This window comes from Corvus hawaiiensis, chromosome 9 (assembly GCF_020740725.1).
Source record: "Corvus hawaiiensis isolate bCorHaw1 chromosome 9, bCorHaw1.pri.cur, whole genome shotgun sequence".
Classification (NCBI taxonomy): domain Eukaryota; kingdom Metazoa; phylum Chordata; class Aves; order Passeriformes; family Corvidae; genus Corvus; species Corvus hawaiiensis.
In genome coordinates, this window is record NC_063221.1 from 30,943,325 (window position 1) to 30,970,123 (window position 26,799).

The window sequence follows — 26,799 nt, forward strand, 5'->3', positions numbered from 1 at the left end:
TCGGCTGCTGGCCATGCAAAAAGTGAGGGGGAGACAAATCCAGAAGGACTCCTGCCCTCAGCCCCCACTCTTGTGGAACCAGCACTCCAGGATGGCTCCAACAAACCAGAAAGAACCATTTCCAAGGAGTGGCATTCCTGCGGTGCCAACAACAACTGCTGGGAAAGGGCTGAGGAGGGGCTGGGACAGCCCCCAAGCCCTTCCCTGGCATTCAGGAAGGACTGGCCAGGGCTCTGAGGGGTCCCTGGCAGGACACACGTACCTTGGTGCCGATGATGGAGCGCACCTCGTCATCAGGCGACGTGGGGGTGCCGGAGATGTCGGGGTTGCTGTTGCTGAGGCTGCGCGAGCGGTTCAGGTTGAGGCTGGCGGGGCGCACGGCCGACCTGGCCATGGTGGCGTAGTGCACTGACCCCCCCAGGCCGCCGGGACCTGTGGGGACGTCTGGTCAGTCCGGCCATCCCTCACCCAGACCCCCTCAGGACACCCAGACCCCCTCAGGACACCCTGTCCCCCCCCAGGCCTCCCTTGCCTGGTCACTCCGGCCATCCCTCACTCAGACCCCCTCAGGACACCCAGACCCCCTCAGGACACCCAGCCCGGCTCTCCAGGATGGGAATAAAAAGCTGTTTTGTCCACTGGGAAGCAGGAGGCTCCCTGTGGGTTTGTCTTTAGCTAACAGGATGTTTTCCAGACCTCACACTCACAACCCACCAACAGTGGGCACAGTTTTAGGTACAAAGTCTTCCCAACACCTCCAAGAGCTTTTTCCCACTCCATGCAAGAACATTCCTTCCAAAGCCTGGTCTTCCATGGCTGTCACTCACACCACCTCTTTCCCATCCCTTGTTCTCAGCAGGGCTGGGATTAATTTGTTTCCCTCCTGTACCCAGACATGTGTTTCCCAGTATTTGACACTCCTGCTTTAAATCTATAATGTCTACATTTTTCGATATACACATAGAAATAAAAATATGTGATGTTTTTATATATATATATATTTCTATGCATATCTATCTATAGATATACATACATTAAATATGTAAAACACTATATAAATAATAAATTTAATTAATTTAGGTTCTATTTCTGGAATCAGCACAACTTTGGTCATCAATTGCAATGGTAAAAAGATGAAGTCTTAGTTTAATTGATGGATAATACCCTGTGCATTACATCCAGCCAGTGTTTAAACTTTTGCTGGAACTGGATAAAAGCATAAAAGTTCTTGTGAAGGAGACTGGGAAACATGACAGGCCAAGAGTGCACCACATCTGTCTCACAGAAAAAACCCTAAAAAGCAATATTTTGCCATAATCATGGTCCTTCAGCAGTGACACTGTTATTTAAAATCATCAGATAATTAAGTCTCTGACATGACTACCAGTAATTAAAGTCATCTTTTCAGTGGCTACACTGGTAAATTAATAACAGGGCCCTGCAGGGAAGCAGCCACACAGGTGGAGCTCAGGAGCACCTGCCAGCAAGTGGCTTCTGCCTTCCTTTAACAAACTTGAAATAAAAAGAAAACAAAAAGAGCTACCTGGCGATGGTGAGTTGGGATATGTGTTGGGTAGGCGAAAAACATAATAAATATAGGAAGCAAGAAGGCTGTTCCTGCCATGCTGGTCCTGGTTCCCATCCAAGTTCTTGTGAAGTCTGTTTATGATCGATGCCATCGCTTCAAAAGATGCTTGGCCCAGGTTAACTGAAAGCAAAAAGTGAGGAGTTTGTTTTAGACTGCAGCAGGAGTCCAGGGGAAATCCTAAATGTGCTGTTCGTCCACCTCCTCAAGGGTAAATGGTGGAGCCTGTTAGAGCCTAGCATGCATTTCTCATCCCAAAGTGAGCCTGGTGTTTGAACCAGGTCTAACAATCAGCCTGACAGCAGGACAACTGCTCCAGTGATCAGCTGCCACTTTTATTAATAATAAATTTAATGAATTTAGGCTCCATTTCTGGAACCAGCCCAATGGTAACAAGATCAAGTCTTTGTTTAATTGATGGATAATATCCTTTGGATATTTATCATGCTTTTCTCACTTAATTATTTCCTCTATTTAAGCTTTAGCCAAAATACAAACTGTATTAAAAAGTACAATTTCATTTTGTTTGGAGAAAAAAGCTGTTCTGAAAATGAGAACAAAAATCTACACGCAGACTGAGACAGATATTCTAGACAAATTAAAGATGAAGTAAACAGTAGCTAGAGAAGAAAAATTTATTTTAAAAAAACCCAGTCACTAATGTCCTCAGTGTTCCATCCAAACCACCTGAACCAGTACAGAACACTGAAAGAGTGAAAGAACTTTAAAATATAAAATCAAAATGCAAGTAAATTCTTCCCCAGAAAGATTAAATAAATAAATAATTGCTAGAGATAAGAAAATATTTTTACAAGTATTTTTAACACAGTCTTAGATACTTATATTCCACCATATCCAAAGTCAGATTTCCTAAAAAAAATCAGCATAAAACTACTATTTTAAATACTAAAGATCTAATCCTGACTTAAACTTGAGATTTTTTGGACTGCCAGAGCACAGCCCTTCATAGGGGGCAAAAGGAGGGATTATTCATGCTGACAGTATCAGATCCACAACAGGAACATGCAGCATCTGTACTTTCCTACTTTACCTACTTCCAGATTTTCCAAGGTGACTAATAAGGTTGAAATCTCTACTTTCTGTCAGGATGGAGACACCTTAAAAAGCTCCAGTGCTAAAAACATGCTGAGCATCCAGGAAAATCAGGCTCCTTTCTGGTGCCTCAACTTGGACATCAAATTACCAGTCCTTCTTGGAAGCTTTACATTAAATATTAAATATTGCTCCTGTGTATATCACCCCAGATCTGGATGCCAGCATGTTTTATTTGGGAGACACATGGTATATTAGTGGCACTAAAATAAAGCATAAAAATGGACTTCTTTATTTCTACATAAATATGACAAAATTGGAAGTGTCAAACTTTCAGCTACGTAATTCTCTATAAAACTTAAATAAAATACCTATTTGGCCTGCAATGACAGGAGGTCTTACTACCAGAAGGATCAGTTTGTCAAGCAGGAGATGAAGAAATCGCACTACCGGCTCCAGTTGAGAGGAATTTAAAGCTGAAATGCTGCTCTTCAGTTCATTTTCCAAGTTGTTTTCCATGATTCTCATGTCTCCTATTCGCACAGGGAACATGTGCTCATCCAGAGCATGGACAAGTGCAAAGAACTTGTCAAGGTAAGGGTCCTACAACAAGCAAAAAGCCAATAATCAGCAAGAATCTCCAAAATATCTCCATTTTCTGTGGATTTGTGCCTCATGGATGGGTTCTTGCCCTCATTTTTCTATCTGGCTGCTTAATCTCACAAAATTAGCAGAAATTCAACATCTTTGAGAGATCTGCCCATATATCTGATTCAATTTCATACTAATTCTAGTTTAGAAGTTATCAGGGCAAAACTTGAGACTGTGTATTCTTAGAAAACCAGACAAAAATGCACTAAAAATCACATTACTATTTACAGCACAAATAAAAATACACAAACCCCATCAGCACAACACAGTGGGAATTAATAAAACAAAAGCTGAAACGATTAAACAAAGTGACTGTCATCTTTCTGTTCAGATCAAAGACAGAGGGAAAATACAGGGAGAAACAAAAGAGGAGGAGGGGAAAGGGAAAAACAAGAAAACAAGAACAAGAAAACATCATTTGCCTGGGCTGTGTTAGAGCTGTTGTATCAAACACAACAGTCTGAGGTCTGCAAACACTGGTGGCCATTCACCCTCCTGTGAATAAAGGCCAAGCCACTCATATTTTTAAGCAGAACTTCTCAAATATACTCACGGCACAAAGGAAAAACAGGTGTGCTGGCTCAGAACTGAAAATGAGATTGTAATTTCACTACAGGGGATTGTTACACCCCTCACAACATCAACTCTGACAGTGTTTCAACTGTCAGAAAATTATTTTATTACAGTGACTGCTCTTGACATCTACCTGAGTGTGGAGGGATGACACAGCAACAACTTCCACGTTGAAAACCCCTTTGTGGTTATCCACCCACTTCATCCCGGGAAGAGGAACCTGCAGGTTGAGAGAAGAATGAGAGAGGACGTGGCAGAGAGCAGAGCTAAGGCTCTGCTAATTACATTTACCATTTATTTTCAGTTATTTTGGTCAGATCACACACACATACACACACAAACACTAAAATTCTGTCTAAATTTAACGGTATTTAAGAAATAAATAAATGCACACACAGAGATATGTACACATCCATCCTCTCACTTTTTCTCACATGTATTCTGGTTTTCAGCATGCAGAACTCAGCTCACCTCTGGAGAAAGCACTGAATAAGCCTGTGGTGGCTTTTCCAATGAAACAGGAAGACAGAACTGACCCGTCTTTAGCCGGCCATTCTGAAGCATTGGGATCCACTGGAATGAGAGGGAAACAACAAAAACACACATTACTTAAGGCTTTCTTTGAGCATTTGCCAGTTTCTCAAGCTCTCCAATGGGATATGAGCTGACAGGGATGCTAAACAAAGTGCCAGCAAGCATTTGAATGCATCCTGTGCTGAAAAATGTAAGGATGGAAAGGCACTCACAGTGTAGCCGACTGGAGTCTCCAGGGGTGTGTTTTGTTTTTGTTGGCAACTGACGTGGTAGAAAGTAAAAAGCAGGTGGTGGTGGTCTGTCAAAGTGGCTGGAAGCTTAATCTTGATTTCCTCGTGAAAATCAGGTGATCTGTGCAGAGAGCAGAGCCTCAGCTGAGTCACCCACAGTAGTTTGCTACTTTGTGCTTGAGACTGAACCCTGTGAGTTAAAGGATCTGCAGGGAAGGGAGTATATGGACGATCCCAAGGATTAAAGTTCACTTTCTCATCACCAAGGACTGGAAAAACTTTTCTAATCCACAAAAAATGGGCAGCAGCCCCCTCTTCACACAGGCACTCTGAACCACATGAGCAATAAACTCTGCTCTCAATGTGGACACTGCCACAACCCCGACCTGCAGGACAGGAATCTCCCCTGGAACATCTCTCCTTGGCACAGCTGCAAAGCCATGAAAATGTTCCTGCTGAATTCAGCACTCCTCACCCTGGCTGCAATGGAATTATTTTCAAGACCAAGTAGTTCCAATTTGTAACTAAAGTCTAAAACACTCCAACAAAACAATGGGGCACCTGCTACGGTGAGTTTGGAACATAAACCCTCATGACTACTGACTGGAAGTTGTACTTGGAGCATCTGCTGAGCTGGGCTACGTGCTCAGGATCACACAAAGCTGATTTGTACCACAGCAAACAAAGACTCTGTCTCCCAGTTATCACAAAACTCTAAGGACAGCATCAACTGGCACTGCAGTCACTGTGAGTGCTGTCCAGACGCTGATTGTTAAGTGATTAACACCAGCTGCTGGCAAGTAACTCCACTTCCACACTGTGTTTTACCTGTTGTGATACACCACAGCTGTGTAGGCTTCTTTGGAAAACTCAGGACAGCTGGATTTGCCAAAGATGACCTGCAAAAAGAGAAAAAAACACAGACACCCTCTATAAAACTGTGCCAAGAATTTGTTCCATAACCCTGCAGAGGTATTTACAGCTCCATTTACTGTGCACCTGTAGTTACACCTGCTTGTTCCCTGCACTTTACTCAGTCACTGAGAAGGCACAGTTTTAACAACCCCAGTGACACATGGACACAGACATGGCAGAAGAACTGATGGATGTAACCACCCCTACACAAATCCTCTCTGAGTGGGGTCACTGCTGGCCCTGAACACAAGGCTTTCACCTTTAATTCTTCTGGCATGGAAGCAAAGCTTCTGTTCCCACCACAAGCAGTGTCCACTGCAAACACAGAATCCCAGAACGGGTTGAGTTGAAAGGGACCTTAAATCCCATCCCATTCCACCCCCTGCAAGAGCAGGGACACCTTCCACTATCCCAGGTTGCTCCAAGACCCATCCAACCTGGCCTTGGACACTTCCAGGGATGGAGAATCCACCTTTCTGGGCAACCTCTGCCAGGGCCTCACCACCTTTATATTAAATAATCTCATGTTCAAAATTCCAGCTGCTCCACTGTTACCTTGCAAACTCTACCCAAATGCACCCTTTGCTCTGAAGTATAATTTTATATTCCTCTGAACTTGTTATTTTGAAATGCATTTCACTGAGGTTTTTACACAGGGGTTTCCTGACTGCAAGGAGTGCTCTGCCCTTCCCATGGAGCACAAAGCACTTCCCTCACCGGCATGGCATTGCTGGGATCCTCTCCATACATGAACTGCACTTTCACTGTGATATTCCTGGCAGATCCCTGGCGGTTGGCAAAGTTAAGGCTCTGTGGATACACATAAAGGAGATTCCTGCAAGAGACAAAGGTGATGAGAGGGGTCACACCTCCATTAATGCTGTTATTTAAACCTCTGTGGAAATACTCAAAGTGAAGGGTTTGGCATTTTCCATTCTCTCCAACGCAGTGCACACCCAGACAAACAATTTGATAATTACCCCTTCTTGCAGACATCAAAAGACATCATTCTTAAACCCTCATCATATTTAGAAACAGCTCCTGTTTAGAAGGGTACTTGAAAAATCCTTCTAAAACTTTCCCAGCGATTCTACAAACTGAGTTCAGGTGGAAAGAAAACATATGAATACAGAAGCTTTATTTACTCCTACTTTACATACTTTATTTCCTCAAAACAGAGCAGCTGGTTTCTGTTAAATACCTTCCTTCTTGTGGCCTGTCCTTTGTTTTTTTATTTTCTTTTCTTTTTAAAATCTCCTGACATCAGGATGACTTCAGGTTACATTTCTCCTCTGAGAATGGATTAAACAAAATGGATGTGTGTAGCTTCAGGTAATGACAACGCTCCCAGGTATCTAAAGAACTCTTCAAAGACTGATGTAATAAAGTGCTCATCACATCCACAGGGAAGGTGGCAGGACATAATGGGAGGAAAATAGGCACAGGAGATTTAGGTTAGGCACAAGAGAAAATGTTCTAGCTGTAAGGAGAGTTAAAGCAGTAGAACAAATTGTCTTGGATGGTGTGAAATCTCCGTTTTCTGGTGGTTTCTGAGGACAGGTGAGGCAGACACCCTCCAGATGGGTTTAAAGACAACCCCTTCCAGCCCCATTTCTCCAAGTCTGTGATTACTTTAACAGCCATGAGATGCAAAATTCTGCAGTATTTTCTGTCCTCCGAGCCCTGCTGGGCCCTTTGCCAACAAGGTGAAAGTTGGATTCCCACTTCATCAGCAGAACTATCCACTACAAACCCCTACCTGTCCTTTGGGCAAGTAATTTAGACCTACACAAAGTCCCTTGATGTTCTTTTAGAGACAAAAAAATTGTAACATCCCCCCCAGACTTTTCCCCTCAACACTCAGTCATTCAAAGGAAATTAGCATTGTTTTGCTGCCAAACAAGTGAAAATGTATGAAATGTTATCCATCTTTAAAAAAACAGCCTGGAAATCCCCAGTCCATCTCCCACACAGCCCTGCCTACCACACCAGCATCATTCCTCCTTGGACAGCCTGGCTCCTGCAGCTCCCACCAGAGCATCCAGGAGGGATGCTCACATGGAAGCTCAGTGAGAGCTTCAAGTGCTGCCTCCAGCTCCCAGGGATAAAGGACTGGCACACTGCATTCTGCCCAAACACTGCAGAACCAGCCCTGTAACACCCCTGGCTTGTGAGGCAAGAGGAAAAAGAGGTTCTCTTCCCTCTGGGAACTATTCAGTGGGTCTGAACACAATTTTTAAGTAGTTTCCAACTGTTCCTTGTCCCAGAGAGACAACAGACACCAGATGGGCTCAGAAAAGTGAAGTGAGGAGCACAGCAGGACAACATTTAAGGCATAATAAAGCAGCTGCTGTCGAGTGCTGGCAGCAGGAGGCTGATAACAAAAAGACTCTTTTTTGGATCCTCAGGAGGGCAGTAACTCAAGGAAGGTACCTGGTGCCTTTTAGCTGCCAGGAGATTCCAAAACACCTGCACTGGTGGGACACACTCCTGGAGCAGCAGCTGCAAAGGGGGGGGCTGCCCTTGGCTGCCCGAAATGGCACTGATGTCAATATTTTGGCCAATGAATCCCACCCAAGGACTTGGTTCTGAAGGCAATTCCATTTGCTCCCCCAAATAGTCCCATTTCTAGACACACCTAACACTGTTCCTAAGGAATTCCCTATGAGCAGCCCAGCTCCAGGGATATTTGGGGCAGCCTTGTGAATCAGGCTCTGCTTCATCCCTGCAGGCAGAGAAATAAGCTTAGCTGGCAAGTGGGAATTTCTTCCCTCTCAAGTCCTTCATGGTGAATTAAGTTTTTGAATCCCATCCCCACTGGTCACTTTGCCAAATCAGCGCTCTCCTACTATTTCAGAGGGGGCCTGGGCCATTTTTGTGACTCTCCTAAATTACTTTGTTCTGCCATGAATACATTTGCTGCTTGATGTTCTTTTTAAAATGAAAATGGATATGAAAATTTACTCTAAAATGTACCTTGCTCATAAAACTTTTATTAAGTATTATTAGCGCTTAAGAGAAGGATTTAAGGTATTTGTGAAGCCAGGCTACAGGAACCCTATATTAAAGGCAGTCTTATGCATAGGACTGATTTATGCTGAGGAAAGGGACAGGTTGTTTCCCTCTCCACTGCTTTTCAAGCCCTCATTAAGGGCGTTTCACTGGGAAGCAGCTCTGGTTGCTTATGGGATTTCAGATGCACAGCTCCCACTGTAATAGGGGACAGGGGGCTGTTCCCCCTTGTTCAGGAAGCCTCTCTCCAGAGGGTTTCCTATTACAGGCATCTGCCCTCTGTGGAAAACTTACATAGAAAGAGGGGGGAAAATGCCCAGCTTGCAAATCAGAATGTGACCCCAAATCAGAATGTGACCCCGCTTTACCTTACTGCAGAATCCCAGACTGGTTTGGGTTGGAAGGGATGTTAAAGATCACCTCATTCCACCCCTGCCATGGGCAGGGACACCTTCCACCATCCCAGGCTGCTCCAAGCCCCGTCCAACCTGGCCTTGGACACTTCCAGGGATGCAGGGGCAGCCACAGCTTCTCTGGACAAGCTGTGCCTGGGCCTCCCCACCCACACAGAATTTATTCCCAGTATCTAACCTAATCTAAACCTACTGTCTTTCAGGTTAAAACCATCACCTCTTGTCCTGTCATTCCAGGCCATTGTCACCAGTCCCTCTCCAGCTCTCTTGGAGCCCCTTTAGGCACTGGAAGGGGCTCTGAGCTCTCCCCAGAGCTTTCTCTTCTCCATCCCCAGCTCTCCCAGCCTCCCTTCTACCCTACATAACTAAAAACCTCAGCTCTTCCTGTCTAAACACAGTTACAGGAGCCATGGAAAGGGTCTGATGGCTGAAAAACTGACAGGAACACTATAAATGTCTTGATTTCTATCAATAAAAGTTTCAGGCAGGAGCTTTAAACCCAAGGGCTTGTGTTTGGAGCTTTTATTAAAATGCTACGCCAAATATATGCAAAGCTTATCCTGTTATCTCAAACACATCTCAAAAGTACTTTTACTTCCATAAAATAAATTGCTAAAGTGCAAAGGCTTCCCAAGCCATGGAAATAATGGCACCAGGCACTCCTCTAAATATTTATGTAATATGATTGGAGCCATTTTGCAAAATCCTTCACCAAGGTATTATAACATTAAGAGCTGCTCCTAACTCTTAGAGGGAATTTCTAACTCTTATGAAAATTTCCCTTTTCAGTAAAACCCAGAGACCTTTTTCTTTGCTTTATTCCTACTATAAAAATCATTTAAAGCCCATATAATCAGGGTCACCCAGGTGCACAAAAGATCTTCAGGATCATGTTTCCTATATACATCTTTTCCTGACTGGGCTGACAGCTCTCAGAGGCAGGATTCCCTTTTAGGGTTTCCAGAGCTCCTGAATTTTATGATTTAATCATGCCAGAAGCTTTTCTCCTCTCTGCTTTCCTGTGTCTCACTTTTCTTCTGGACTCTGGGACTGTTGTGACATCTAGGGGTGTTTTGTAATGAGTTTAGCACTGCCTGACTTCACTGGCCTCGGCATTAATATGGAAGCGTGCTTGGCAGCTATTTGTGCTTTATTAGGATTTGCTAGCAGGGCCTTTTGGCTGCTGTTTCCCTTTGGAAAACAAATCTTTTCCATAGGTGGTGTCATGTCTGAGCAGCACCAGCAGCACATGGGACATAAGCTGCAGAAACCTGGTAAAGTGCCTGATGCCCAGTTGCTTGGTCATTGCTATTTCTTGAGTAACTTCCTATAATTTTCTAAAGACTAAGAAGCCAAGAATAAAGATTTTGGGGAGTGATGGGGTTAGGAAGAATTCAAAACAAACCAGAAGGATTTCTTGCATGAAACAGTTAAAACAGAAAATGATTCATAAAACCAAAGTCACTTAAGTACTGTGAAGTGGACTGAAGAAAGTCTATACACTTGTTTTTGTGTTGTTTTTTTTTTTAATTTTACAACCAGTTCTTCAAGTTTTGCAGCCCAAAATCCCTGTCAGATGCCAGAGAAACAATTTAGAATTTTCTTTGAAGGAATGCCCATTCTGCCCAGAGCTGGGCTTGATCATGTCCCTGCTCCTGCTGTTTTTCCATACTTTGGATACTCCAGTAAGTCTCATCCCAATCATACTGGCACAAAATATTCCCCAGCAATTAATTTGAGATCTAAAATACTTTCACAGTATTTAATTGTGAGTGGGGAGGTTACTTGCATATTACCAAGCCTTGAACACACAAAAAGTTCAACATAAGAGGTAACAACTTCATTTTTTAAATGTTTTTTTTCCTACGGATGCTTAATTTCATAGGTGCATGTGCACCTGAACAACACAACAAAAAGTCCAGGGGAAGAATTCCTAAGCAGACAAGAATTTAGCAAAAACGTGAACACTCTCCAAAGTACATTATGCAATGCTTGATTTTGATTTCTTGGATTGCTATGAATGAATCCAGAAAGAGAAATACCTTTCACTCACACTGCAATACTACCCAAAAAAATCCATGTTTCTATGCAGGGGCCCACTGCAGAACTGGGCATTTATTTCAGAGCACTTGCAGCCTTTCTTTATGTAGTGTGAATCTCAAACAGCAAAAAGAATGGTAAGGTGAGAAATGCAAGCGAGGTATTATTTATCTCATCCCCCTCTGGAAAGCAGCTCTTAAAAAATAAGTTTTATATGGTGTAAATTACTGCACAAACCTTAACACAGTAGAATCACATCCAGGCAATCTCTGGACCTAATTCCCTCTTTCTCACTTAATCTGGGCTACATGACAAGTAAATCCACTGCAGCACAATGAGTTACATCAGGAAACAGCCCAAGATGAAAATCAAGTTGTGTGAATCATCTGGGAATATTCTGCCCTTCCACAGCTTATCAAGGAGCTTCACAACCTGAACGTCCAGTGTGAAATCCTTTCCCACTCCTGAGGCAATAAAGGGAACCAAACAACACAAACAAGGAGCAGTTTAAGCCTTTACCAAGATTATGACCCCAAATTAATCTATTAAAAAGAGTCGTGTGAAAAACACTGTGTCATCAATAACATTTTACACCAGAAGGGCTGGCAGATGGAAAAGTTCAGAACCCGTTTAATCAGCAACGTGGCCATCTCTCAATTTTATATTCCCAGGTATTAACCTACATTCAGGAGGGGTTACACTCGTTCAAACACACACAGTTTAATGATCAACCCACTGCTCTGCCTCTCCTAAAATGAAGAGGGGTATAAATAGACCAAGTTCTGCAACCCACAAAAGCCACGCAGCAAAAATTATCACTGGGAAAAGTCTCTGCATCCTGAGCAAAGAGAACCAGGAGCAGGAAACATGAAGCTCATTCCAGTTTTACTAATCCTGGCCCCCCTGGCTCTCCCAGCTGGAGCTGACAAGGATTTTTTCTCTGTTGGTTCTGCCGGATCTCCTGAAACAAAATCAAGATTTGCCATGTTGGATGATGTCCGAATTTTGGCCAATGGACTTCTCCAGCTGGGGCACGGCCTCAAAGACTTTGTCCACAAGACTAAGGGGCAGATGAATGACATCTTTCAGAAACTCTACATTTTTGACAGGTCCTTTTACGAGCTCTCCCTGCAAACCACTGAAATCAAGGAGGAAGAAGAACAGCTCCGGCAAACCACGGCCAGGCTGCAAATCAACAACGAGGAGATAAAGAATCTCTCACAGGAGATGAACCTGAAGATTGAAGGCCTCATACAAAACAAAATCCAGCTGCAGGAGAAAGTGTGGGGACTGGAGGACAAGGTCACCAAACTGGCCATTATCCAGCCTTCGACGACGACACAAGAGACAAAAGAAATTTCTTCACTCAAAGTAAGTGACTTGTGAAAGGCCCTGACACACTGAGCCAAAACACACTGCAAAGCCATTATCAGTAATTATGCAATAGAAGCTCATGCTTTCCCTTGCTCCTCACTGGGCTACTAGTGTGCATTTTGAGAAATAAATCACTGTAATAACCTTTAAAAAAAAAGAAATCACTGTCTTACTCTGACACGGTGTTAATTTTGCAGTAAAATTCCCCAGCGAAATCAGTGAGAAATTATAAAGCTCTGTATCATCAGTAATTTTTTGCAAGCCAATTTTAAGAAATTTTGTAATCACAATGATAAAAAAGTTTTGCAATTGGGAAAATGATGAGATTCACAAGTCCATGGGTTTGTACGTCGTCAGCTCATCCCAAATCAATGCAGTGGGAACTGCCTGCTCAGTGCAGAAACAGGGAGCTTAAACCTTTAGAGAGGGGCATTTGCAGCACCTGTAGGACCTCCAGAACCAAAGAACCTTACAAGTCTTAACAAAATTATTATGCTAATCGTGCAAGTAGTTAGGTGGGTATAAGGTTTGCTATGGAAAAGGAAATATTAACTGTATCTTGCAGAAGCATAGAAAGGCCAAGCAATTTGTATCAGAAAATACTGGATGTTTGTGTCGAAGCAGAAAGATGAATCCTGATCTCTCAAACCCCAAGCTAATACCCTAAATGCTGGGAATTTTTCCCTTTTTTGATCAGTGCCATATATCCAGTTTGAAGCAAGGGCCAATTCCACAGAACGTAATTGTTCTTGATGTGAAAATGGAAGGGAAATAGCAATTAGAAAGAAGTCTACAAAGCTGCCAGTAGTTTGTCTCAAAAAAATTGGTGTTCACTCCAGAAGCAAAGAAATCTTTCAATTTAGAGGCAAAGCAAGCAGACCTTGATGATCCTTGTGGGTCCCTTCCAGCTAAGGATATTCTAGGATTCTCTGGAAAAGAAAGGGCAATGTTCAATGGTTCGTGCCTCTTAAAACTGGCCCCAGGATAAGAGTTACAGAGGCAGCACCACTGTGAAGGTCTTTTGCTGCTCCTAACCTTCCTCCATCCTTCCCTCCCTGTCCTCAGGCTTTCGTGGAGCAGCAGGACAATGACATCAAGCAGCTCCTCAAAATCGTGGAGGACCAGCACCTGCAGCTGGACAGGCAGCACAACCAGATCATGGAGCTGGAGGACAAGGTACAGGAACCACCTCTGCTTCTCCTTCCATCTCTCCTGACACTGAGGGAGTCGAGGGTCCAACCACCCCTTGGGGTCAGGTATCCCTTGTTCATTTTGGGGTGGTGAGGAGGGTGGGGACCATTTTGAGGTACCTGTTTGGGGGAGAGGCCGCTGTGCTGCCAGGCAGGAGCTTTAGCCAACAACAGCTTTGAGATCTTGTCCCTCAACATCAGGCTGCTGCATTTTCTGACTGCTAATTTTGGGGTTTTTCTCTTATTACCTATCATATTATTGTTCTTCCATTGGTCTGGAAGTCTCATTGTTTTCTACCTCTTCCTTCATTTCCAACATCTACTCCCAGAGTGGAAGTCCAACATGTGTCACTGTAATACAGTACAACCAACATGCTCATATTTAATTTATTCTGAGAGGAAAATGCATTTCAGCCTAAGGAACTGTGGGTTCTGTGCTCCTTAGCTGCTAGCATTATTTGTCTAAGTGATGTCACCTGAGGAAGTAAGTTAAATCTGTTTGCCCATTAAGGTGCACCACACGAGAATGGGTCATTTCCTCCCCTCATGAATCCTACCCTGTCTGAGCAGTGGCAGTGTTGGCGTTCTCACACCTAAAATCCACCAGCGTGGAGCTGAAGTTATTTTTATGTGGTAAATTGGGTATTCTACAGGATTACACTCACAAGAAAAATTATTCTCTGCATGACACGGTTCGGCTTGATCCATGAATCTCACCATTCCAGAGCCTTGGGAAATTAACAGTGTAATTACGGCTCTTGCAGCTAAACCACATAGAGCTCCAGGAACTCCTGGAGAATTCCTTCACGGAGGAGTACCAGGAACCAGAGACCATCCCCTCTGCTGTGCACAGGCCCACTGCTGGGACATACAGAGCTGATGGTGAGACCCCATCCCTGAGATGTGACCACAGCACACGCTGCGTTCCCAGTACCCTCTGAGAAAGCCTTGGATTAGTTTTTAGGTGTCAAAGACTAAAAGTAGAAGATTTTTATGTTATACACTGGGCTGTGGGAAGGAGCTAGACTTCCTTCTTTGGCAAAATGTCATTATCTATTTAGCCCCACTCCAGCTGTACTTGTCCCTGGGGTGACACACAGGACCAATGTCCAAAAACGCAGTAATGGGATCCATTCCTCCCTTGTAAATATGCTGTGACCATCCTTTTATTGATGCCTGCCTTCTAGAGCCTGAAGAGAGAACTAATTTACTTCACACTGGCTAATTATAAGATTTAGAAGACCTTTCTTTGAGGTTGAAAGGCATTGGTGAAGTGCAGCAGTGGGAATGGTATTTACTGGGAGCTTTAAAAGGGTAGGAAAGCCCATTTGCCAGAGTCTAGTCTTAGGCCTTGGAAACTTTCCAAAATCCTCCAAATTGAAACCCTGCCTAACTTAAACTATGTTTTTTTAAGGCAGTCCAACCTATGTACACCTTGGCAGCTGTACTAGTAAGCTCAAAGCAGTCTGCCCATTCTATGACATTTATTGTAAAATAAAATTACTAATATGGTCATTCTCCTTTTTTTTCTTTGGCTCTCAGCTCAGCACACCCCAGGCAGGATTTCTAACAGGCTGTCTGCTCTCCCAGGTGCTGCTGCTGACTGCACTGCTCTCTACCACACCGGGGTGCAGGCCAGTGGGGTCTACACTATTAAGCCCAATGGCTCAGAAGCTTTCAATGTCTACTGTGAAATGAAATTTGGTAAGAGCTGTGCCAACAATAGTCTAATTTTCACAGAAATATCTTCCTCTAAGCCAAACACCTTTGTCTCATCCCAAAGTACACAAAAACTTATGATTTATGTAGCATCCTCTTGACTTCTCTTACTGGCCTGTCTGCCCTGAACTCAGGTTTCCCATACCCTGAAATCTCCTTATCACTGCTCTCATTCTTTATTCCCCTCTTGTTTATACTGAGGAAAGGACATTCAATCATGTGACATTAATTATACCCAAAACCCAAGCCCCTTTAGCTGTAGGTAATGAAAATGGTCATTATAAAAGCCATCATAGGGCAACCATGAACAGACTTCCCAAAGAAAAGCAAACAGTAAATACCTTAGTAAAATTTTGTTCTATTAACAGGAGTTGCTTTAGACTTAGCTGTGCCAAACTAACCCAGAGAAGTGAGTGCTGGGGACAGGATTCCCGTGCCATGTTTGGGTGGCTCAGCAGCAAGGCATCATCCAGGCACACAACTGTCACATCACCCACCTGAGCTCCACCTTCCCAAGGAATTCATGTCTGTTCCTTTTGCCACCAAGACCGCACACAGCTTGGCCAGTTCCCTCATTCCCTGACTTCTCTGCATGCCCCAGAGCTGCTCTGTGCCTGTCCTGCCTGGCTTCCCTGCCCAGCCCCTTTCCCATTGCCTCCGGAGTGCCGGGGAACACGCGGGGCCAGCTCACATGTTTGGATGTGCTAACAGAACTCACGGGGCTGCCCTCTGCAAAAAGCTCCTCTGCTTACATTTGGTGGAGCTGGTGAAGTGAGGGTGTCATGACCTGGGCTCAGCAGAAAGACCTCCCTGAAGTTCCAGCGTGGACACGGCCCCAGCACCTCATCCCTGCCCCAGAGCTGTGCCAGCAGCCAGGCACTATCAGCAGAGAGTCTGACCCTCTGATCCAATGTCTGGGGCTTTTCATATCTATTCTTTATCAATTTCTCAGTCTCTCAGCCCTCATAAACAAATCAAACCCAGTCAAGGCAGCCTAACAAAACAATTCCGTGAGTGGAATCACCCCAAGTGTGGCCAAGGACACTCGAACAGCCCCAGGTTCTCTCCAGTTGGGCTCATTTCAATTCCCTTCACAAAGATTTTAATTAACTCATTCTGCCTCAAAGTGGGAGCACCCCAGAGCACACTCAGGAACAGATAATAAGACCAAGGCCAAGTTGTGACTTATCTCCCCTTTTCACAGGCACATCCTGGACTGTAATCCAGAAGAGAGTGGATGGATCGCTGGATTTCAACCAAACTTGGGATGCCTACACAAATGGTTTTGGTGACCTCAATGGTAAATAGGCCTTTTTTGTGTGTCTCTTGGTAAAAACTGATTTGAGAAGCTGAATCTTCTTATGGAAAGGTGTTCCCATAAGAGCAGACTAAACCTGCAAGTAACAGCTGACTGATCTATTGGAGTACCAGAAAGTGCTTCCTAGAACACGTAACTCACAAAATTCTCAAAGACATCCCTTCAAATGTCTATTTAGAAACTGAACCAAGACCAAAATGCTTTAAACACTATTTTATCAAGATTTTACTATTTATAAAAGCACCTCCCAAAGCCTTTCAAACATACACAAAGGCAAAACCTCATGAAGTTGCTGTCACTACTTTCTCTCAGCCTTCCTGCAATCCTGTTTCCCTTAAAACCACCACACCAATTTTTCCTCAAGAGAGCCCAAGGCTGCGTGTGCTCCCCTGAGCAAACACCTCAGGCTTCCCCAGAGTGGCCAATCCCCTCCATGGCTGGATAGGGTGAGGAAACACCCACGTTCCCCTGTTAAACATCAACTCCAAAGAATTTGTAGCACCAAGTGCTGCCCAACAGCTTTCTTGTCCAGAACATTTTCCTTGTTTTTCTCATACAATGAGCTGAGTCTCCTCTTGTTTAGGAAATATTTTGACTTTCTAGGCATAGCACAGACCTAAACCTCACCATGGTGGGCAGCAACATGGACTTATTCCCACATCTTTTACAATGAAGGGCTGCTGTATCTCAATCTTTCCCTCATTTTTGGGACAGGAGCTCACAGCTGAGGTAGACTTCCACCTGTAAAGTTTGTCTGATCCTGCTGGATGCTTTACTGGCTCCTTGATTCGTCTCCAACTCCCAAATACTGCACCAAGGTGCAGCCACATGTTTTCAGTGCTGGGTTTTGCAGAGAATCTCACTGCTCTCAGCTGTGTCCTATCCAGTGCTCTGCTGCATCTTCTGAGGTGATAAAATAAACCAGGTTACAGCTCCTAACCTGGAAATCAGGGAGTATTTTCCTCAATCTTCTTGTCTTCTACGGCTTTAAATGCCAGCTGTGTGCGTGGCACTCACATTCAGCCCCGCTTTCTACATGTGGTAATTACCTGCACTGATAATAAGCTACTTAATGAATATAATATATGAAACCAATTAAACTAATTATCAGAAATTCCAGCAAAAGAAAAATTCCCTTTGTACAGGAGGGTGTAGAAGCCCCAGTTCAGTTCTGCAGCTCTTCCCCCACAAAATGTAACAATTGCCATTAGGTTTTATGTATGTCACTCGCTTCATTTGTCACACGCTTCCAATTGCACACCTTTTAAATGTCTCCAGCTCCCTCTCAGAGTTTCACCCGAGGTGGGAAACTTAAAGGGAGAAGCTCCAGTTCATTTAGATCTCTTGCTTTTATTGATCATCAGAGTGTAATTAAACAGAGGTAAACAAAAAGAATGTAGCAGCAGACCTCTGCAAAGATCAACAGTCCCCAAGACTCAAATCACTGATTTAATTAAAGCAATTAATAAAGCCTTTTAAATACTGTATTTTCACACACACTACCTGCAGGTTATCCCTAAAAGCAAATTCAGCATCTCTTCCCTCCAACTTTGCAGAGGAATTCTGGCTGGGCCTGAAGAAGATCTACTCCATCGCCAACCAAGGGAATTACATCCTGCGGATTGAGCTGCAGGACTGGAGGGGGAACAGGCGGCACATCGAGTACACCTTCAGCCTGGGGGGCCCCAGCACCAAATACAGCCTGCAGCTCTCCAGGATGTCCGGGAGCATTCCCAACGCGCTCCCGGAGCACACGGAGCTGCGCTTCTCCACCGCAGACCGCGCCGAGGACACGGCCAGCGACTTCAACTGCCCGGAGAACCACCTAGGTACGCTGGGAATGGGGGCATGGCCACTCCTCTGCTCCACCAATTACAGCATCAGGGAATCACGGGATGGTTTGGGTTGGGAGGGAGCTTAAAGCTCATCCTGGTCCACCCCTGACACCTTCCACTATCCCAGGCTGCTCCAAGCCCCGTCCATCCCTCCCAGGGATGGGGAATCCACAGTCTCTCCAGACAACCTGAGTCAGGGCCTCAGCACCCTCACAGGGAAGAATTTCTTCCCAATATCCCATCTAACCCTGCCCTCCTGTGCAAACAACCAACACCAGAAACAGAATGAGCAGCACAGGTTGAAATAACCCTCAGGATCAGATTCTGAGCTCTGAAGCAAAGGGCTGTCCCTCCTCTGATGCCTGGTCTGGTGTGGCAGCCCCAGGTTGGATTGTTTGATCCCTTTTTTGCAAAAAACCCAAAGACAAACTGACTCCTAACTCCATTTAGGCTACAACCTGAAAGTTAAGAATGACAGTGAGTTTCCACTCAAAGGCAGATTTTAGCTGTTCGTCAAATACACCCAACAGAATCACTCTCAAAAGAGCAGGAGATGTAAGGCTGAGGCCATTTCTCCTTGGAGACAATTGGGTTAAAAGGTTCTTAATGCTTTGATTTTTTAAAGCTTTTATGTTTGCCAGTTTATAGCAGAAAGCAAACAAGTGAAAAAGCAGTTAAATGACTAAACCACAGAATAACAGAATTGCCCTCCAGCCACCTGCTTCATGCAACAAACACTTTGTACATCATCCTCGGCTTGAATTTGTGAATGCCTGAAACAATGCCAAGAGTGTCATCTCGTGTCCAGGGAAGGACCTCTCAGGACAAGGACATTAAGGGGCTGGAGTGGGACCAGGGCAGGGAACAGGGCTGGGGAAGGGGTCTGGAGCCCCAGGAGAGGCTGAGGGAGCTGGAAAGGGGCTCAGGCTGGAGCAAAGGAGGCTCAGGGGGGACCTTGTGGCTCTGCACAAGTCCCTGACAGGAGGGGGCAGCCAGGGGGGGTCGGGCTCTGTTTGCAGGGAACAGGGACAGGAGGAGAGGGAACAGCCCAAAGTCATATCAGAGGAGACTTAAATTGATATGAGGGAGAATTTCTTCATGGAAAGGCCTGTCCAGCCCTGGCACTCCTGCCCAGGGCAGGGGTGAGTCTCCATCCCTGGAGGGATTTAAAAGCTGTGTGCATGTGGCACTTGGGGACACGGGGCAGTGGTGGCCTGGGCAGTGCATGCAGTGCCTTTGAAGGACCTTCCCAACCCAAACAATTCAGTGATTTGGGAATCCTGGGTAAATGCCAATTTAGCTGGAATTTAGGGTCTAGAGCAGATTTCTGTTGCAAAGAGGAGCTGTTTGCTCTGCCATAGAGCACAGTGAGTTAGAGCACAACCAAGAGTGCCTGACATTCCCACATTGCTCCTCAGGAGGCTGGTGGCACAGCGAGTGTGAGGAAACCAACCTGAACGGCAAATACGTCACACCAAGGTCCAGGGGAAGGCTGGACAGAGGAAAAGGCTTATACTGGAAGCCTAAGAAAGGAAGATACTACCTGCTCAAGTCCACCAAAATAATGATCCAGCCAACAGATCTAAAAAGCTTTGACTGAGTGCTGCACTTTAACTCAGAACAAACACTGAACTTTACCACACCAAAGGCCTTGATGCTGTGTTTGCCAACAGATGCATGTCCCAATCCATGCCCTGCATGGAATTTCTCCAAAACATAAACCTGAGGCATCTGAGATGGTCTTACAAAATGTTTGGTGAGTATTGCCATTCCCTCAAGCCTCAATGTCAACGTGCTGCAACTTTTCATGGAGCTTTTCCCTCCCCAGGATGAAATTCTAATGCCTAGGAGCCAATCTGTCATATATTGGTAATACTGTTTGGGGGAATGGGTTTTCAGGCTGTGCATTCCTCTCTGGGTTGTGTAGTAGGGAAAACAAAAAGTGTTTTCTGGGAACAAAGGGCTGGCAAAACGCTACGGAAAACATTTAGGGAAAGAGAAAAATGTTGTTTCTTGAAGTAACTAAGTGGATGTTTGGTTCATGTTTTTGTTGTGGAATGTTTCTAGGAGCAAATGAAAGGTGGGTAATTCCTCGTTTTAGGGCTCTGGGTATTTCCAGACAATTTTCCAGGAGTGCAGCTGAGGCCAATCCATCCCCTTTGGAGCACTGTCCTCACACTGCTGCAGGTGTGAGCACACACAGGGAGTCAGAGCAGTCCTGGTCCCCTGGATCCCACACTCTGCAGAGTAAGTGCACAACTCTGGCTGCTCACTGAAAGTTAAGAGCCAAACTTCAAACTCACTGAAATGAGGAAGAGATCTGCTCTCCTCACCTGAAATGAATCAGAGCCAAGCCTTTGTGACCTTTCAGTCCAACCAACTAAGGAATTAAAGAAACAATTAAGTGAGCACACAACAGAACACCTTCCACTTAGGGAACAGCTGCTCCAATGAGGTCAAGGGTGCCAACCCACAAACCCAGTAGGCACAACCCATGGGACAGTGTTGGTCCAGCTCCTGGGGTCACCCACGTGTTGAACTTCAGCTGCAGAACACTGAGTGACAGCCTTGGGCTGGCCCTGGAAGGGCTGACGGACAAAGCCCCCAACCCTGCAGTTCCACTGAGTCATATTGACTTGTTTATTTTACCCAACCCTTTTTTATCTGTGGATTTTTTATCTCAACACTTGCAGTCGCACAGGAAATGGTTTTGGTTGTAATTTGTCAGAGTGAAACCCAGTGAAGAGAATGTGTTAATTACAGAAACACTGAAAAAAAATCCTTTTATTTCTCATGGGTTTATAGCAGAGATGAGATCATGCAGTGTTGTTTATTTGTACTGGTTTACTGTAATGTTAAATTACCTGTCCAATAAACAAATAGACAAATAAATAAATGGCTAAAACTTTCCAAAATACAGGATACGAAATTTGACTAAACCCTTCTTCTAAGCTTTGATTTATAAAAACCTGGTTTGTATCTAAAGTTCCAACAAGAAGTAAAGGATTTGGTAAGTTGGTGAAATTACTCAGCTGGTGAAGACAATTCCACTCAGACAAGTAATGTCTTCAAAGATACTGTGAAAAAGCTTTAAATTAATAACGGTACATAATGAAAAGAAATCTGGTCCCAGCCTAAGTGTTGTTACAGAAAGGTTAGTGTTTCCCAAGATATTTAGAAAAATTTCCTATTTTTCAGGGCCTCAGAAGATTTTTTCCAAGAATTTCAAACAAAGAAATTGCTTTGAAATCAAAATGGAAATACGAACGAAGGGATTATGCATTTTCTCTATTTCTATCCCTCACTTTAAAGAAAAAAGTGTCACTGAAAGTGATATAAAATAATAAAACCAGTAGGAGAACGGTGAAAAACCCTACATAAAACTGAAAATAATTCAACCAAATTCCACCACGAATTCTGGGAGAAACTTCTCCTGTGTTCTTATTCACAGCCAAGTTTGATGCAAACCTGTTTGTCCCTCCCCAGCTGAGCCTTTTCTGCTATGTCAGCCTGAACCCTTCCCATGCCTCTGGCACAGCACATCTGCCCATGCACCAAATTTTGCAAGAACCCCGCTGATAAGGGAGGAATTTCTACACTTGCCAGGCTCAGGCCCTGAAAAGTGAAATGTATTTCAAAACTCTGACCTGTATGTGGTGTTTGGGACATAGACATCCCTGGCAGGGAACTCCAGGATTTCTCTTGTAGGCCTGACTCTGCTGTCTGGGTAAAGCTTGACTTGCAGCAGCTCTGGGGTTAGGCAGTAGTGGGGGTTCTCTGGAGCTGGAGATATGTCTATCTTCAACTGAGCTGCAAGAAGAAAGAGATTTTACTAATTAATAAATAGAATTTATTAACAAATACAAATTCGTTTTTTAAAGCATAATCATGCTTTGTTTCTTCAGGTTAATATCCTATATATTCATTAATATCCTATATATGAATTTAATAAATCAACAAATGATAAATTACAGCCAAAGTGGATTTGTTAACAAGTATCAGTGGATCAAGCTGGTATCTAAGGCAACTGGGGGACCAGATAATAAGAACCAACAGAAAATACGCATCTTAGCATGTCACAGATGCTTTTTTCATAGGAAAACTGGGGAAATACAGTCCAGATAATGCTCCTGTGAGGCCTAATTATAGTTACAAACAAAACTCCATCAGAAGAAGGGTTGAAAAACCCTAAGATTGGTCAGGCTACAAAACAGAGGTGAATTGAGTGAACCACTGACAATACTCAAGTGCTTGGAAGGTTGAGGTTGCTGCCTGAGGTTGTGGCACACCAGATTCAGATTAATTTGCAAGGAAGGTAATTTTGCAAAGTTTCCTTAACACCTAACGTGGCTGCAAGGCCAGCTGAGTGCTGGGCAGATGATCCAAGAAAGAGGCAGGATTGCTGTCCCTGGAAAGTTTTAAGAGCAGGTTAAGCAAATATTGTCAGGAATAGCACAGGTCAGGGTTTCTATTCCCCTTTCTCAAACAGAGGTGGAGCCTGTTCCTATTAACCAGGAGTGGGAGCCAGCAGAGAGATCTCCTTTGGGACAGGAAGTGGGAAACAGAGGTTCCTGGTTTTTGGGCTTTGGGGTTTGCATCTTCTCCTCACAGACACCACCCTCAGTGTGCCAGTAACAAACCTGCCCTGTAACACCTTCAGTGCTCCTGCTGCCCAGGGGCTGCTGTGGAGGACTTCTTTGGGGTGCCTGGGTGAGGAACTAACCAAATACCTGAACTTTTGAGCCCAAAGGGGCTGGCTAGATACCTGTGATGGGTCTGAGCCTGCGCAGCACCGACGAGGGACGTCTCATGTCAGCCAGGAACTTGTACAGGTCCTCATCGCTCAGGCGATCCCCCTCCTGCTCAGGGTGCAAGAATTTGGTTACCCAAACCACCCTCCAGGGCTGCCAGAGAGTGAACAAACCCTCTCATCCCACAGGCTCTTCCCTCTGACATCAAAATATCCCTTCCCAGAGCAAGGTGTTAACATTATCGTGTTAAATTACACTTCATTTCTCCATCCTTTCCCCTTCCTTCATCCCTCATGAATCATCCTGACAGCTGCAGGAACTTTTAATTGAAAGCCTTTTCTCTCCCCATCAATATTATCTTTTTCCAAACTGGAAAAGGCTGCTAAAAGATTTCCCAAAAATACCCATTTTTTAGCAAGTGTAATAGTTTGAAAAAGTATCTGTCATTCAGCAGGTGATCCTCACTCCTTCTCCTCTGCCTTTCCTTTGGGATGAGCCCAGAAGAGCTTTCTTTTTCAGGAAAAGTAGGAAGTACAAGGAGTCTGCAGTCAGTTTTCCTTGTGCCACATTCTAGTAGCTCCGAGCTTTGCTAATTTTGGAAACATTACAGAAAATGTGACTCTGCCACCCCGAAAGCAGAAGGTATCTGATTTTAAAGGTAAGAAATCACAACACTGGAAAAAAAAAAAAGCAGATGGAAGGAGAAAAACACGGGGTAGTGTTCAACTAATCATACTTAACAGGATAAACTTAACAGGAGAAAAGGAAGATAAAAAAATAAAGGATCAAAAATTTTAAATCTTAAATTAATGTTTGGCAGTTTTCAAAGGACAAATTAAATACAATGAGCTGCTTCCAAGTAAAAATAACCTCAACAAAGTAAGCAAATACATGCTTTTGTGAATCATTACTAGCTTAGTGACCAGTTTTTCCTTAACTAGATGTGGCCATTAAGCAAATATTAGGAAATAGTTTCAGCTCATTACTTTTTGCTAAGCTTAACTAAAAGTTTTGTTCCCTTTAATCATGTTTTCCACTTCTCAGGAAAATCCCAAGCTCTGGCTAAGAGGAGCTGCCACTCAGCAAAGCAGCATCAGAAGCAGAATGCTTTGTTTTGCTCAGGGATCCCTGGATGTGCCCAGGGAACTGATGTCAACCTCAAATCACTCTGAGGAACTGGATTCACTACTGCCAGAATTACTGTATGATGTAAAATTATGTAACATATCACTGAAAGAGAAGGGGTTTAGATTGGATATTAGGGAGAAATTGTTCCCTGGGAGGGTGGGCAGGCCCTGGCAGAGGGTGCCCAGAGCAGCTGTGGCTGCCCCTGGATCCCTGGCAGTGCCCAAGGCCAGGCTGGAGCACCCTGGGATAGTGGAAGGTGTCCCTGCCCATGGCAGGGATGGCACTGGATGAGCTTTAAGCTCCCTTCCAACCCAACCCACTCTGCTATTCCATGACAATTGATATGTAACACAATAAACCCACTGAATGCTGTTCAAAGATTCCCTGTGATCAGGGAACAGACATGAAATGCAAACTAATCACTCAGTGATCTCACACGATCCAACCCTTCTGTCCAAGGAACAACTCCTTAGTGAGACCTTTTCATGCCACACCTGTTTGAAGAAGTTTGTCACTGTCAGGGTGGCTGGTCTGAAGCTGGTCAGGTTGCAGGCCTCATCCCCACTCGTGGTTCTCTCCAAGGAACGCCTCCCCACGATGCTGGAATTCCGCCTCTCCGACCACGACCCTTTACGTTCTGCAAAAAACATCAGTGAGAAGGGGAAGGAATTAGAAAATAAAGAAGGAAAACTACAGTCCAAGAGCCTACTTTTGTTCCAAGCAGGATTTCTACACAGGAGGAGAGGGAATGATGCCATGAGGTGACAGAAGAGGTGGTTATGCTCAGGCAATCCCATTCCAGAGGCATCGGGAGGCTGTGGAGCAGAGCTGACTCCTGCTCCCCTCACAGCCACCTCACCCCAGTGCCTTCCTGCTGTTATAAAAGTCTTTATCATGCTGAGATTGATGTATTCCCCTTGCTCTGAAAGATGATGAAGTTGGCAGGTTTGGGGATGCTGAAGAGCAGTTTCAGATGAGCTATGTGGCTCGCAAAGATTAATCCACTCCTTTGGAAAATGTTCATCAGCCTGTAACACTCCCTCAGTCTCACAAGCCTGGTTTTAAATAATATAACAGATGGTTTGCTTGTAAAATCCTTGAAAGATAAATCTATTTGTTATCATGGACTTCTCTGTTTTAGTTCAACCACGACCCCAGACTATCAGGGTAAGGGGAGGGAAGCGATAAAAGGAGCAACAGCAGCTCCAGGATATGAATTAAAACCTCTGGATTTGCCCCACATTCCCTCATGCAGATGCCAAGTCCTGTACCTCCTGTGCCAACTTCAACTTCTGTGGAATCTCTTTCCAAGCTGCCAGCACTGCTCACAATGTTCATGAGGTGAATGGCTGTCCAGGCAAAAGGCATCCGGTACTTCCCGAGTCTTTGGCAAAACTGTTCTGCCTGGCCTTTCAGTTTTTCCAACTTTTCCTTATTCTGTGAAGAAAATATTCAGTCCAAGAGGTTAAAAGGAGAGGAACAAGATCAGAGGTTCATTTAGCACAAGCAGTTAGGAATGATGGTGTCTTTTCTAACTCCCAGTGATTGTGTGTTTCAGTAGCACCTTCCAGAGCAGGATCACCAAGTGTTGGGAAAATGCAACTTCTGCTTCCCAAAACAGGCCACCAGAGGACAGTCAGAACAGTCTTTTACGTTCTTAACCCTCCTGAACAGCCTGAAAAATCTCAGTGAGCTCATCTGCCCACTGCTCCTTCAAGAAAATCTGAATTTTCCCCTGTGAAGTCTGGAATGGCCTTTCCTAATGTGGTTTTATGCAGCAGGTGCCCAGATCATCTGAAGTTGTGTGGGAAACTCAAAGCACTCCTCAAATAAGTAGTATCATGCTCATTTTGTTGAGGAAAAAAAGGGAATAAAAGAGGATTTCTCCATAACTCTGCATATTAAAGAGCAATTTTTAGAGCTTTGGGGAGGAAATATTTTATTAAGAGGCTGATTAAAACTAACAAACCATCCAAGCTCCTTTGAGAAAGCCTAATGGAGAGGCTGGGATCACAAGAAGGGCTGGAACCACTGCTTTGCCCTTCACCCAGCCCTCATTATTACTCTTTGATCTCCACTTGGCTCAACCCAACTGCACATGAAATTAGGAACCATTTTTGAAACTCTTCTAGAATCAGGCAGAAGGGATGGGGTTAAGCTGCAGAAGCAGTGGAAAAGTTAAAATTTTTACTGCAAATTCCCATCAAAAGCTGCCTTCCCTTGACCCAGCTGATCCTTTGGGACAGGGAATCACAGATGACTGAGCTTGATGGGAACCACAAATCTCCCCTGACAGCCACAAAAACTGGTGACCTTTAACTACTCTACCCCAATAAGGCATCAAGACTCAAAGGTCTTTGGCTCTTTTTTGGCCTTTAGAATGGGATTAGATTCTTAATTAAAAATGGATCCTTTTAAAGACAGGAACAGTATCAACAGTCCAAAGTAGAAGAAAATACGTTTAATTTTTTAACAAAA

General features: G+C 44.3%; 2 protein-coding genes across 18 annotated transcripts in view; one reads left to right on the plus strand and one right to left on the minus strand.

Moving 5' to 3' along the window:
* DOCK7 (dedicator of cytokinesis 7) overlaps window positions 1–26,799 on the minus strand; it is a 92,733-nt gene that overhangs the window by 35,818 nt on the left and 30,116 nt on the right. For all 17 annotated transcript variants that reach the window (XM_048313331.1, XM_048313330.1, XM_048313326.1 and 14 more), the window contains exons 11-22: window positions 25,593–25,758; window positions 24,816–24,958; window positions 23,208–23,301; window positions 22,090–22,252; window positions 6,259–6,376; window positions 5,455–5,525; window positions 4,609–4,747; window positions 4,334–4,435; window positions 3,996–4,082; window positions 3,010–3,241; window positions 1,544–1,708; window positions 263–432 (exon numbers count right to left, since the gene is read on the minus strand). In XM_048313331.1, coding sequence (XP_048169288.1) covers window positions 263–432; window positions 1,544–1,708; window positions 3,010–3,241; window positions 3,996–4,082; window positions 4,334–4,435; window positions 4,609–4,747; window positions 5,455–5,525; window positions 6,259–6,376; window positions 22,090–22,252; window positions 23,208–23,301; window positions 24,816–24,958; window positions 25,593–25,758 — 1,650 coding nt within the window. The remainder of the gene's footprint in view (window positions 1–262; window positions 433–1,543; window positions 1,709–3,009; window positions 3,242–3,995; window positions 4,083–4,333; window positions 4,436–4,608; window positions 4,748–5,454; window positions 5,526–6,258; window positions 6,377–22,089; window positions 22,253–23,207; window positions 23,302–24,815; window positions 24,959–25,592; window positions 25,759–26,799) is intronic.
* Window positions 11,816–21,381, plus strand: ANGPTL3 (angiopoietin like 3). Its single transcript, XM_048313334.1, has 7 exons — window positions 11,816–12,377; window positions 13,446–13,556; window positions 14,335–14,452; window positions 15,161–15,274; window positions 16,494–16,589; window positions 18,164–18,436; window positions 19,861–21,381. The coding sequence occupies exons 1-7, from the start codon at window positions 11,874–11,876 to the stop codon at window positions 20,040–20,042; spliced, it is 1,398 nt and encodes a 465-aa protein (XP_048169291.1). The 5' UTR covers window positions 11,816–11,873; the 3' UTR covers window positions 20,043–21,381.

Coding starts and splice junctions, on each gene's coding strand:
- ANGPTL3 (XM_048313334.1), top strand. CDS start 11,874: ATGAAGCTCATTCCAGTTTTACTAATCCTGGCCCCCCTGGCTCTCCCA. Junction 14,453..15,160: donor TGGGACATACAGAGCTGATG/GTGAGACCCCAT, acceptor CTGCTCTCCCAG/GTGCTGCTGCTGACTGCACT. Junction 18,437..19,860: donor CTGCCCGGAGAACCACCTAG/GTACGCTGGGAA, acceptor ATTGCTCCTCAG/GAGGCTGGTGGCACAGCGAG.